General features: G+C 47.0%; 1 protein-coding gene across 6 annotated transcripts in view; it reads right to left on the bottom strand.

Moving 5' to 3' along the window:
* The window catches only part of CKAP5 (cytoskeleton associated protein 5), a 627,586-nt gene that overhangs the window by 223,354 nt on the left and 391,214 nt on the right, over positions 1-13,018 (bottom strand). For all 6 annotated transcript variants that reach the window (XM_069221686.1, XM_069221689.1, XM_069221691.1 and 3 more), the window contains one exon: positions 9,344-9,547. In XM_069221686.1, coding sequence (XP_069077787.1) covers positions 9,344-9,547 — 204 coding nt within the window. The remainder of the gene's footprint in view (positions 1-9,343; positions 9,548-13,018) is intronic.

Below are 13,018 nucleotides of genomic sequence, written 5' to 3'. Positions count from 1 at the left end.
TGGATCCATATCCCTTCACAAACCTCCTGTAATACCCAGTCAAGCCAAGGAATGCCCTGACTTGAGTCTGGGTTTTTGGAGCTACCCAGTCCAGAATAGTCTGGATCTTGGGTTGGAGTGGCTGAACTTGGCCTCCACCTACAAGGTGTCCCAAGTAAACCACAGTTCCCTGCCCTATCTGGCATTTGGATGCCTTGATAGAGAGGCCTGCAGATTGCAGAGCCTTCAAAACCTTCCTCAGGTGGACCAGGTGATCCTGCCAGGTGGAGCTAAAGACAGCAATATCATCAAGATAAGCTGTGCTAAAGGACTCCAAGCCAGCAAGGACTTGATTCACCAACCTTTGGAAGGTGGCAGGGGCATTCTTTAAACCAAAGGGCATAACAGTAAACTGATAATGCCCATCAGGTGTGGAGAATGCTGTCTTTTCTTTTGCTCCAGGTGCCATTTTTATTTGCCAGTACCCTGCTGTCAAGTCAAAGGTACTTAGAAATTTGGCAGCACCTAATTTATCAATGAGCTCATCAGCTCTTGGAATTGGATGGGCATCTGTCTTGGTGACAGAATTGAGCCCTCTGTAGTCCACACAAAACCTCATCTCTTTCTTTCCATCTTTGGTGTGAGGTTTGGGGACTAAGACCACTGGGCTAGCCCAGGGGCTGTCAGAGCGCTCAATGACTCCCAATTCCAGCATCTTGTGGACTTCCACCTTGATGCTTTCCTTAACATGGTCAGACTGTCTAAAGATTTTGTTCTTGACAGGCATGCTGTCTCCTGTGTCCACATCATGGGTACACAGGTGTGTCTGACCAGGGGTTAAGGAGAAGAGTTCAGGAAACTGTTGTAGGACTCTCCTACAATCAGCTTGCTGTTGGCCAGAGAGGGTGTCTGAGTAGATCACTCCATCTACTGTACCATCTTTTGGGTCTGATGACAGAAGATCAGGGAGAGGTTCACTCTCTGCCTCCTGATCCTCATCTGTTACCATCAACAGATTGACATCAGCCCTGTCGTGGAAGAGCTTAAGGCGGTTTACATGGATCACCCTCTTGGGGCTCCTGCTTGTGCCCAGGTCCACCAAGTAGGTGACCTGACTCTTCCTCTCTAGTACTGGGTAAGGGCCACTCCATTTGTCCTGGAGTGCCCTGGGAGCCACAGGCTCCAGAACCCAGACTTTCTGCCCTGGTTGGAACTCAACCAGTGCAGCCTTTTGGTCATACCAAAACTTCTGGAGCTGTTGGCTGGCCTCAAGGTTTTTGGTTGCCTTTTCCATGTACTCTGCCATTCTAGAGCGAAGGCCAAGTACATAGTCCACTATGTCCTGTTTGGGCTCATGGAGAGGTCTCTCCCAGCCTTCTTTAACAAGGGCAAGTGGTCCCCTTACAGGATGACCAAACAGAAGTTCAAAGGGTGAGAATCCTACTCCCTTCTGTGGCACCTCTCTGTAAGCGAAAAGCAGACATGGCAAGAGGACATCCCATCTCCTTTTGAGCTTTTCTGGGAGCCCCATGATCATGCCTTTTAATGTCTTGTTGAATCTCTCAACCAAGCCATTAGTTTGTGGATGGTATGGTGTAGTTAATTTATAAGTCACTCCACACTCATTCCACATGTGCTTTAGGTATGCTGACATGAAGTTGGTACCTCTGTCAGACACCACCTCCTTAGGGAAACCCACTCTGGTAAAGATACCAATGAGGGCCTTGGCTACTGCAGGGGCAGTAGTCGACCTAAGGGGAATAGCTTCAGGATACCTGGTAGCATGATCCACTACTACCAGGATATACATATTTCCTGAGGCTGTGGGAGGTTCCAGTGGACCAACTATGTCCACACCCACTCTTTCAAAGGGAACCCCCACCACTGGAAGTGGAATGAGGGGGGCCTTTGGATGCCCACCTGTCTTACCACTGGCTTGACAGGTGGGGCAGGAGAGGCAAAACTCCTTAACCACGTTGGACATATTGGGCCAGTAGAAGTGGTTGACTAACCTCTCCCACGTCTTGGTTTGTCCCAAATGTCCAGCAAGGGGAATGTCATGGGCCAATGTTAGGATGAACTTCCTGAACGGCTGAGGCACTACCACTCTCCTAGTGGCACCAGGTTTGGGGTCTCTGGCCTCAGTGTACAGGAGTCCATCTTCCCAATAGACCCTATGCGTTCCATTTTTCTTGCCTTTGGACTCTTCAGCAGCTTGCTGCCTAAGGCCTTCAAGAGAGGGACAGGTTTCTTGTCCCTTACACAGCTCCTCCCTGGAGGGTCCCCCTGGGCCTAAGAGCTCAACCTGGTAAGGTTCAAGCTCCAAAGGCTCAGTTCCCTCAGAGGGCAGGACTTCTTCCTGAGAAGAGAGGTTCCCTTTCTTTTGCTGTGTTGCAGTTGGTTTCCCAACTGACTTTCCTGTTCTCTTGGTAGGCTGGGCCATTTTTCCAGACTCCAGCTCTACTTTTTCACCCTGTGCCTTGCATTGTGCTCTTGTTTTCACACACACCAGTTCAGGGATACCCAGCATTGCTGCATGGGTTTTTAGTTCTACCTCAGCCCATGCTGAGGACTCCAGGTCATTTCCAAGCAGACAGTCCACTGGGATATTTGAGGAGACCACCACCTGTTTCAGGCCATTGACCCCTCCCCATTCTAAAGTAACCATTGCCATGGGATGTACTTTTCTCTGATTGTCAGCGTTGGTGACTGTGTAAGTTTTTCCAGTCAGGTATTGGCCAGGGGAAACCAGTTTCTCTGTCACCATGGTGACACTGGCACCTGTATCCCTCAGGCCCTCTATTCTAGTCCCATTAATTAAGAGTTGCTGTCTGTATTTTTGCATGTTAGGCGGCCAGACAGCTAGTGTGGCTAAATCCACCCCACCCTCAGAAACTAGAGTAGCTTCAGTGTGGACCCTGATTTGCTCTGGGCACACTGTTGATCCCACTTGGAGACTAGCCATACCAGTGTTACCTGGATGGGAGTTTGGAGTGGAACCTTTCTTGGGACAGGCCTTGTCTCCAGTTTGGTGTCCATGCTGTTTACAGCTATGACACCAGGCCTTTTTGGGATCAAAGTTTTTACCCTTGTACCCATTGTTTTGTGAAGAGGCTCTGGGCCCACCCTCCTGTGCAGGTTTTTGGGGGCCTGTCGAAGACTCTTTACTATTTTTAGTTTTGGTTGTCTCATCACCCTTCCCCTGGGGAGTCTTTGTGACCCCTTTCTTTTGGTCACCCCCTGTTGAAGTCTTGGACACCCTTGTCTTGACCCAATGGTCCGCCTTCTTTCCCAATTCTTGGGGAGAAATTGGTCCTAGGTCTACCAGATGCTGATGCAGTTTATCATTGAAACAATTACTTAACAGGTGTTCTTTCACAAATAAATTGTACAGCCCATCATAATTACTTACACCACTGCCTTGAATCCAACCATCTAGTGTTTTCACTGAGTAGTCAACAAAGTCAACCCAGGTCTGGCTCGAGGATTTTTGAGCCCCCCTGAACCTAATCCTGTACTCCTCAGTGGAGAATCCAAAGCCCTCAATCAGGGTACCCTTCATGAGGTCATAAGATTCTGCATCTTGTCCAGAGAGTGTGAGGAGTCTATCCCTACACTTTCCTGTGAACATTTCCCAAAGGAGAGCACCCCAGTGAGATCTGTTCACTTTTCTGGTTACACAAGCCCTCTCAAAAGCTGTGAACCATTTGGTGATGTCATCACCATCTTCATATTTAGTTACAATCCCTTTAGGGATTTTCAACATGTCAGGAGAATCTCTGACCCTATTTATGTTGCTGCCACCATTGATGGGTCCTAGGCCCATCTCTTGTCTTTCCCTCTCTATGGCTAGGATCTGTCTTTCCAAAGCCAATCTTTTGGCCATCCTGGCTAACCGGATGTCCTCTTCACTGGGGTTATCCTCAGTGATTTCAGAGGTGTTGGTCTCTCCTGTGAGGGAACCAGCATCTCTGACTATTATTTTTGGAGTCAGGGTTTGAGGGACCCTGTTCTCCCTAGATAGGACTGGGAGGGGGGAATTTTCCTCCAAGTCACTATCCTCTTCCTCTGAGTTGCCACCCTCAGAGGGGTTGGCCTTTTCAAACTCTGCCAAAAGCTCCTGGAGCTGTATTTTGGTAGGTTTGGGGCCCATTGTTATTTTCTTTATTTTACAGAGTGACCTTAGCTCCCTCATCTTAAGATGGAGGTAAGGTGTGGTGTCGAGTTCCACCACAGTCACATCTGTGCTAGACATTTTGCTTCTAAAAGTTGGAATACTTTTTAAGAATCTACAACTGGTTCTAGAATCTAATTCAAACTTTTACAAACTTTTAAACTCTAAAAGAAATGCTAGACAGGATCTAACACAAGGCCCTAGCAGGTCTTTTAAGAATTTAGAAAACTTTTCAAATTGCAAAAATCAATTTCTAATGACAATTTTGGAATTTGTCGTGTGATCAGGTATTGGCTGAGTAGTCCAGCAAATGCAAAGTCTTGTACCCCACCGCTGATCCACCAATGTAGGAAGTTGGCTCTGTATGTGCTATTTCAAAGTAAGGAATAGCATGCACAGAGTCCAAGGGTTCCACTTAGAGGTAAAATAGTGGTAAAAATAGATAATACTAATGCTCTATTTTGTGGTAGTGTGGTCGAGCAGTAGGCTTATCCAAGGAGTAGTGTTAAGCATTTGTTGTACATACACATAGACAATAAATGAGGTACACACACTCAGAGACAAATCCAGCCAATAGGTTTTTATATAGAAAAATATCTTTTCTTAGTTTATTTTAAGAACCACAGGTTCAAATTCTACATGTAATATCTCATTCGAAAGGTATTGCAGGTAAGTACTTTAGGAACTTCCAATCATCAAAATTGCATGTATACTTTTCAAGTTATTGACAAATAGCTGTTTTAAAAGTGGACACTTAGTGCAATTTTCACAGTTCCTGGGGGAGATAAGTTTTTGTTAGTTTTACCAGGTAAGTAGGACACTTACAGGGTTCAGTTCTTGGTCCAAGGTAGCCCACCGTTGGGGGTTCAGAGCAACCTCAAAGTCACCACACCAGCAGCTCAGGGCCGGTCCGGTGCAGAGTTCAAAGTGGTGCCCAAAACACATAGGCTAGAATGGAGAGAAGGGGGTGCCCCGGTTCCGGTCTGCTTGCAGGTAAGTACCCGCGTCTTCGGAGGGCAGACCAGGGGGGTTTTGTAGGGCACCGGGGGGGACACAAGCCCACACAGAAATTTCACCCTCAGCAGCGCGGGGGCGGCCGGGTGCAGTGCAGAAACAAGCGTCGGGTTCGCAATGTTAGTCTATGAGAGGTCTCGGGATCTCTTCAGCGCTGCAGGCAGGCAAGGGGGGGATTCCTCGGGGAAACCTCCACTTGGGCAAGGGAGAGGGACTCCTGGGGGTCACTTCTCCAGTGAAAGTCCGGTCCTTCAGGTCCTGGGGGCTGCGGGTGCAGGGTCTCTCCCAGGCGTCGGGACTTTAGGTTCAAAGAGTCGCGGTCAGGGGAAGCCTCGGGATTCCCTCTGCAGGCGGCGCTGTGGGGGCTCAGGGGGGACAGGTTTTGGTACTCACAGTATCAGAGTAGTCCTGGGGTCCCTCCTGAGGTGTTGGATCGCCACCAGCCGAGTCGGGGTCGCCGGGTGCAGTGTTGCAAGTCTCACGCTTCTTGCGGGGAGCTTGCAGGGTTCTTTAAAGCTGCTGGAAACAAAGTTGCAGCTTTTCTTGGAGCAGGTCCGCTGTCCTCGGGAGTTTCTTGTCTTTTCGAAGCAGGGGCAGTCCTCAGAGGATGTCGAGGTCGCTGGTCCCTTCGGAAGGCGTCGCTGGAGCAGGATCTTTGGAAGGCAGGAGACAGGCCGGTGAGTTTCTGGAGCCAAGGCAGTTGTCGTCTTCTGGTCTTCCGCTGCAGGGGTTTTCAGCTGGGCAGTCCTTCTTCTTGTAGTTGCAGGAATCTAATTTTCTAGGGTTCAGGGTAGCCCTTAAATACTAAATTTAAGGGCGTGTTTAGGTCTGGGGGGTTAGTAGCCAATGGCTACTAGCCCTGAGGGTGGGTACACCCTCTTTGTGCCTCCTCCCAAGGGGAGGGGGTCACAATCCTAACCCTATTGGGGGAATCCTCCATCTGCAAGATGGAGGATTTCTAAAAGTTAGAGTCACCTCAGCTCAGGACACCTTAGGGGCTGTCCTGACTGGCCAGTGACTCCTCCTTGTTATTCTCATTATTTTCTCTGGCCTTGCCGCCAAAAGTGGGGCCTGGCCGGAGGGGGCGGGCAACTCCACTAGCTGGAGTGTCCTGCTGGGTTGGCACAAAGGAGGTGAGCCTTTGAGGCTCACCGCCAGGTGTGACAATTCCTGCCTGGGAGAGGTGTTAGCATCTCCACCCAGTGCAGGCTTTGTTACTGGCCTCAGAGTGACAAAGGCACTCTCCCCATGGGGCCAGCAACATGTCTCGGTTTGTGGCAGGCTGCTAAAACTAGTCAGCCTACACAGATAGTCGGTTACGTTTCAGGGGGCACCTCTAAGGTGCCCTCTGTGGTGTATTTTACAATAAAATGTACACTGGCATCAGTGTGCATTTATTGTGCTGAGAAGTTTGATACCAAACTTCCCAGTTTTCAGTGTAGCCATTATGGTGCTGTGGAGTTCGTGTTTGACAGACTCCCAGACCATATACTCTTATGGCTACCCTGTACTTACAATGTCTAAGGTTTTGTTTAGACACTGTAGGGGTACCATGCTCCTGCACTGGTACCCTCACCTATGGTATAGTGCACCCTGCCTTAGGGCTGTAAGGCCTGCTAGAGGGGTGTCTTACCTATACTGCATAGGCAGTGAGAGGCTGGCATGGCACCCTGAGGGGAGTGCCATGTCGACTTACTCGTTTTGTCCTCACTAGCACACACAAGCTGGCAAGCAGTGTGTCTGTGCTGAGTGAGAGGTCTCCAGGGTGGCATAAGACATGCTGCAGCCCTTAGAGACCTTCCTTGGCATCAGGGCCCTTGGTACTAGAAGTACCAGTTACAAGGGACTTATCTGGATGCCAGGGTCTGCCAATTGTGGATACAAAAGTACAGGTTAGGGAAAGAACACTGGTGCTGGGGCCTGGTTAGCAGGCCTCAGCACACTTTCAATTGTAAACATAGCATCAGCAAAGGCAAAAAGTCAGGGGGCAACCATGCCAAGGAGGCATTTCCTTACAGGTGGGCTACCTTGGACCCAAATCTGAACCCTGTAGGTGGGTTACTTACCTGCAAGAACTAACAATACTTTACCGCCCCCCAGGAACTGTGAAAATTGCACTGTGTCCACTTTTAAAACAGCTATTTGGGTTTTATTTGAAAAGTATATATGCTACTGTAATTATTCAAAGTTCCTAAAGTACTTACCTGCAATACCTTTTCAAATGAGATAGTACATGTAGAATTTGAACCTGCGGTTCCTAAAATAAACTAAGAAAATATATTTTTCTATACAAAAACCTATTGGCTGGAATTGTCTCTGAGTGTGTGTTTTCTCATTTATTGCCTGTGGGTATGTACAACAAATGCTTAACACTACTCCTTTGATAAGCCTACTGCTCGACCACACTACCACAAAATAGAGCATTAGTATTATCTCTTTTTGCCACTATCTTACCTCTAAGGGGAACCCTTGGACTCTGTGCATGCTATTCCTTACTTTGAAATAGCACATACAGAGCCAACTTCCTACAGCCCTCCTTAAAAACGTACACAGTCTGCCATCGCAGGCTGCGTGACATGGTGCAGGCCAGGAGTGAAAAGATGACACGGCACACTGCGTGCCATGCACCAGTCACTGCATCTAATTAATATATTCAAGTCACCGCATCACTGACGCAGCTCAGGAAGGACCTCAAGACCTGGCTCTTCGACTGAGCAGCACGCCCACAAACAGCGCCTGGAGACCCTGTGGGTGATCAGCCGAGCTTTACAAATCTATGATTGACCCAAACAGCAGGCCTTCAAGCTCAAGAGCAGGGTGCATTATAATTGATGTGAGGACATCTGCATGAGCAGATCTGCCCCTGTGACACCTAGTTCAATTACTAGATACTGCAGGTGAACAGAAGCCACCTTGAGGTATGAAATGGGCACTGATCAAAACGAGTTATCCACCTACATAAAGACTTCATTAAAACCTATGGGGTTTGGTATCAAACAGCTCTTCTTAATAAATCCATACTGATGCCAGTCCTGGATTTATGACATGCAGTCACAGGGCATCTTACAGGTGCCCCCTAAAAATCTACTACTAATCTACTTTCTTACGGGTGCTTTTCCCATTGACCTAAACGTGTAGCGTTCTAGGCTACCACCGCCGGAAGCACCTCTGCACCCAGACAGGGCAGGTGAACCCGAACTGTTGGCGCTTCCTAGGTACTTGGGCCCTAAGTCCCTTAAACCCAGAAGAACAGTCCGTTTGCAAGGGACCCTATGCAGTGTACACATTCCCCATAGGATAACATTACCACATTTGAGGCTCATGCCTCAAAATCTGACAGCTCTATTTACTGTAACTTTAAAAATGGCTAACTCGAAGAGTGCTGATCTGATCTTGAAGATTTGTGTCTAAATATAAAAGTGTTATTTTTCTAAATTGGTCTCAGCTTTCTTCAAGTCTCATTTATTGACTGTAAAACAAATGCTTAACAGTACCCTCAGATCAGCGTAAAACTGCTCGTTCACACTACCACAAAGAGCATTTGGGAGTAAGCAAGTAAGAGTCGACTGGACTATCTGTGTGAGGTACCCTACATCCGTTCACATCTCCCTCAAACCCAGTGTAGGAAGCTGGCTATGAGGCTTGCACACTGGAAAACTTGATGCAGAGAACTACTGTCCGCATCCATGTCAGAAGGCACAGAAAAAAAGGAACCAACATCAGCACGCTGACATGGAGCAGACGTAGTGATTTCAACGTCACATCCAGGCCCTGATGGAACCGACGCAGTGTCACCACCTACCGACACCTTTGCACACCTGAGTGCTTTTCCATTTTAATCTCAATTTACCAAGAAAAAAAAACAACCTTTTCATTTATATCACATTACAAATCTAAAACATTTCAGTAAATGCATGTTACTCTTTAAAAAGAAAGGTAAGGAGGACTCCAAGATTGTTTAAATAACCCTCAGCCCGCAGGAAGGTTGAGTTATTGACCCCTGTGGAAGGGGCCGTAATCAGGTTGAGTAAGCGAGTGAGAGGGCTTTACAGCCTCCACTGGTTCATCTCATCAACCCTAACTTTGCTTCCCAGGATGAGGCTGCAAGCGTGAGGGTTTAGGGGATGAGGACACTGGAAAGCACATTATAAGCATGACGTCTGTACAGTCACCTACCTTAAGCACAAGATACGGAATGAAGGACGAGGCCTCGTTTTCCGTAAGGTGGTACTCCTCCTGGCTCAGCACAGCAAACAGCAGTTTAAGGTATTCCAGGACTTTCATCAAGACGCTGGTGTTGGTGTCGAAGAACCGCAGGGTGAACCACTTCAAGATCAGGTCCAGGGAGCCGAGCACACCTTCCTTCTCGATTTCCAGGTGCTGGGAATAGAAAAGGTGACCATTCAGGACTGACCATACAGCCCAATTAGGAAATGTACCATGCTATCGCCCATCCTATGCCAAACACCAGCACTGACTGAACCATGCTATGCACACTCCAGCCAGCCAGAGCCAAGTCTGAAACAACTGCATTTTAGTATCGTCATCAAGTCCTGTATGTTACAATTCACCACTGTGTCCTGGAACATTTCAACACTGGCTTATAAATTGCCCATTATCCAGCAGAAAGATTGGAGAAATCTACGTTGCTGAACGCTTTCCAAAAACCTATAGAAACAAGGTTTCTTTTAAATTCTAGGCATTAAAAGCATAAGGAATGAACTTTTTCCTCAGGCTACGTTGCAGCACCTATGTAAAACCTTGCTTTGAAATGCATGAACAATGAGGAAAAGAGTAGTGTGACAGGCTAACATTAATAGCGGACAATACGTACTTATCCTTCCAAGGCTCCTGGAGACTGGACTACTCAGTGCCTTATACTGGCAAATTGACACGCAGAATGAGCTTTTTTTCAATACTTAAGAATGGAATACTGGAAACACACTAGGTTTGATCACTCATCCTCTAGAGACTACCAAGAGTAAAACATTTTTTCTGCCCTGACGAGACATTTTGCCACTCAAAATGCCACCTCTATTCATGAAGTGTCGCTCACTTTGGGAGGGTGGGGAGACCGGGGGAGTGGGGGAACACAGCTTCGGACACACAAGGTCTAAGTGGAGTGGCTGCCCTCTGTCAAACATGTGAATTCTGCCACAAAATGTCTAAAAGAACACTTACGGACAGAAGGCATATGACTTATGCAAGCTGTAAGACCTGCTAGTCAAGGCAATCCCTTGAGGGAACTCCTCAGTTCCAATGGAAAGTGGCAAGATTCAGAGACTGGGCCACTGCCATACTTACCACTGAAGGGCCAGTTTGCAGATTCCTCACCTTGGAATATTTCCCAGGAGCCAGGATAGAAACTTTCCTGGAATGCTCCAGTAGGCCACTAGGTAGAACCATACCCCTGCCCGCCAACTTTTTATTTAACTTATTTTCATGCTCAGAGACAGAGTGTGAAAAATCGTTACCATCAGTGTACTTATTTCCAACTTGGGCTCTTTTTAGATGTTGAAGAGGCCACTTCACGGAGCGGGAGGGCAGTGAGGACTCTGTAGCTAGAGTATCCACCAGAATGAAAATGTCACTTACCCAGTGTACATCTGTTCGTGGCATCAGTCGCAGTAGATTCGCATGTTTTGCAATAGCTCGCCATCTGGTGTTGGGCCGGAGTGTTACAAGTTGTTTTTCTTCGAAGAAGTCCTTCGAGTCACGGGACCGAGTGACTCCTCCTTTTGTCTCCATTGCGCATGGGCGTCGACTCCATCTTCGATTGTTTTTCCCCGCAGAGGGTGAGGTAGGAGTTGAATTGTAGTAATAGTGCCCATGCAATGGAGTGACTAAGTATGCACCTATTTAAGGTTGAGATGATACATATATAAATAGTTGAAGGTAACTTCCAAACTGCTACAGGCTCCCGGGGAGGCAGGTGGGCACATGCGAATCTACTGCGACTGATGCCACGAACAGATGTACACTGGGTAAGTGACATTTTCAGTTCGATGGCATCTGTCGCTGTAGATACGCATGTTTTGCATAGACTAGTAAGCAGTTATCTCCCCAAAAGCGGTGGATCAGCCTGTAGGAGTGGAAGTAGTCTGAAATAATGTTCTTAATACGGCTTGACCTACTGTGGCTTGTTGTGCGGATAACACGTCTACACAGTAGTGCTTGGTGAATGTGTGAGGCGTAGACCATGTGGCTGCCTTACATATTTCTTGCATTGGGATGTTTCCTAGAAAGGCCATGGTAGCACCTTTCTTTCTGGTTGAGTGTGCCCTTGGTGTAATGGGCAGCTGTCGTTTAGCTTTAAGGTAGCAGATTTGGATGCATTTAACTATCCATCTGGCTATACCTTGTTTTGATATTGGGTTTCCTGCATGAGGTTTTTGAAATGCAATAAATAGTTGTTTAGTCTTTCTGATGTTTTTTGTTCTGTCAATGTAATACATCAATGCTCTTTTGACATCTAATGTATGTAGTGCCCTTTCAGCTACGGTATCTGGCTGTGGAAAGAACACTGGAAGTTCCACTGTTTGATTTAGATGGAACGGTGAAATAACCTTTGGCAAACATTTAGGATTGGTCCTTAGGACGACCTTATTCTTGTGTAGTTGTATAAAAGGTTCCTGTTTTGTAAACGCCTGAATCTCACTTACTCTTCTTAGGGAAGTAATGGCGATGAGAAATGCCACCTTCCAGGTTAGGAACTGTATTTCGCAGGAGTGCATGGGTTCAAAAGGTGGACCCATAAGTCTAGTTAGGACAACATTTAGGTTCCATGAAGGAACAGGTGGTGTTCTTGGTGGTATAATTCTCCTAAGGCCCTCCATGAATGCTTTAATGACTGGTATCTTATATAGGGAAGTTGAATAGGTAGTCTGCAGGTATGCAGATATTGCTGCAAGGTGTATTTTAATGGAAGAGAAAGCCAGGTTAGATTTTTGTAAGTGAAGCAAGTAACCCACTACATGTTCTGGAGTTGTGTGTAATGGTTGTATTTGATTAATATGGCAGTAGCAAACAAACCTCTTCCATTTACTTGCATAGCAGTGCCTGGTGGATGGCCTTCTGGCTTGTTTTATGACTTCCATACATTCTTGGGTAAGTTGTAAGTGTCCGAATTCTAGGATTTCAGGAGCCAGATTGCTAGATTCAGCGATGCTGGATCTGGGTGTCTGATCTTTTGGTTGTGCTGTGTCAACAGATCTGGCCTGTGGGGCAATTTGATGCAGGGTACTACTGATAGGTCTAGCAGCGTTGTGTACCAGGGTTGCCTTGCCCAAGTTGGTGCTATTAATATGAGTTTGAGTTTGTTTTGACTGAGTTTGTTTACCAGGTAAGGAAGGAGAGGGAGAGGAGGAAAAGCGTAAGCAAATATCCCTGACCAGTTCATCCATAGGGCATTGCCTTGGGACTGTTTGTGTGGGTATCTGGATGCGAAGTTTTGGCATTTTGCGTTCTCCTTTGTCGCAAACAAGTCTATCTGAGGTGTTCCCCAGAGTTTGAAATAAGTGTTCAGAATTTGGGGGTGAATTTCCCATTCGTGGACCTGTTGGTGATCTCGAGAGAGATTGTCTGCGAGTTGATTTTGGATCCCTGGTATAAATTGTGCTATTAGGCGAATTTGGTTGTGAATTGCCCAACGCCAAATCTTTTGTGCTAGCAGGCTTAACTGCGTGGAATGCGTCCCCCCTTGCTTGTTTAGATAATACATTGTTGTCATGTTGTCTGTTTTGACGAGAATGTATTTGTGAACTATTATTGGTTGGAAAGCTTTTAGTGCTTGAAAAACTGCTAGAAGTTCTAGGTGATTTATATGCAGTTTTGTTTGATGTACGTTCCATT

Source organism: Pleurodeles waltl, chromosome 3_1 (assembly GCF_031143425.1).
Source record: "Pleurodeles waltl isolate 20211129_DDA chromosome 3_1, aPleWal1.hap1.20221129, whole genome shotgun sequence".
NCBI classification, from domain to species: Eukaryota; Metazoa; Chordata; class Amphibia; order Caudata; family Salamandridae; genus Pleurodeles; species Pleurodeles waltl.
The sequence above is the reverse complement of the archived record's forward strand: the minus strand, read 5'-3'. Positions and strand labels throughout refer to the sequence as shown.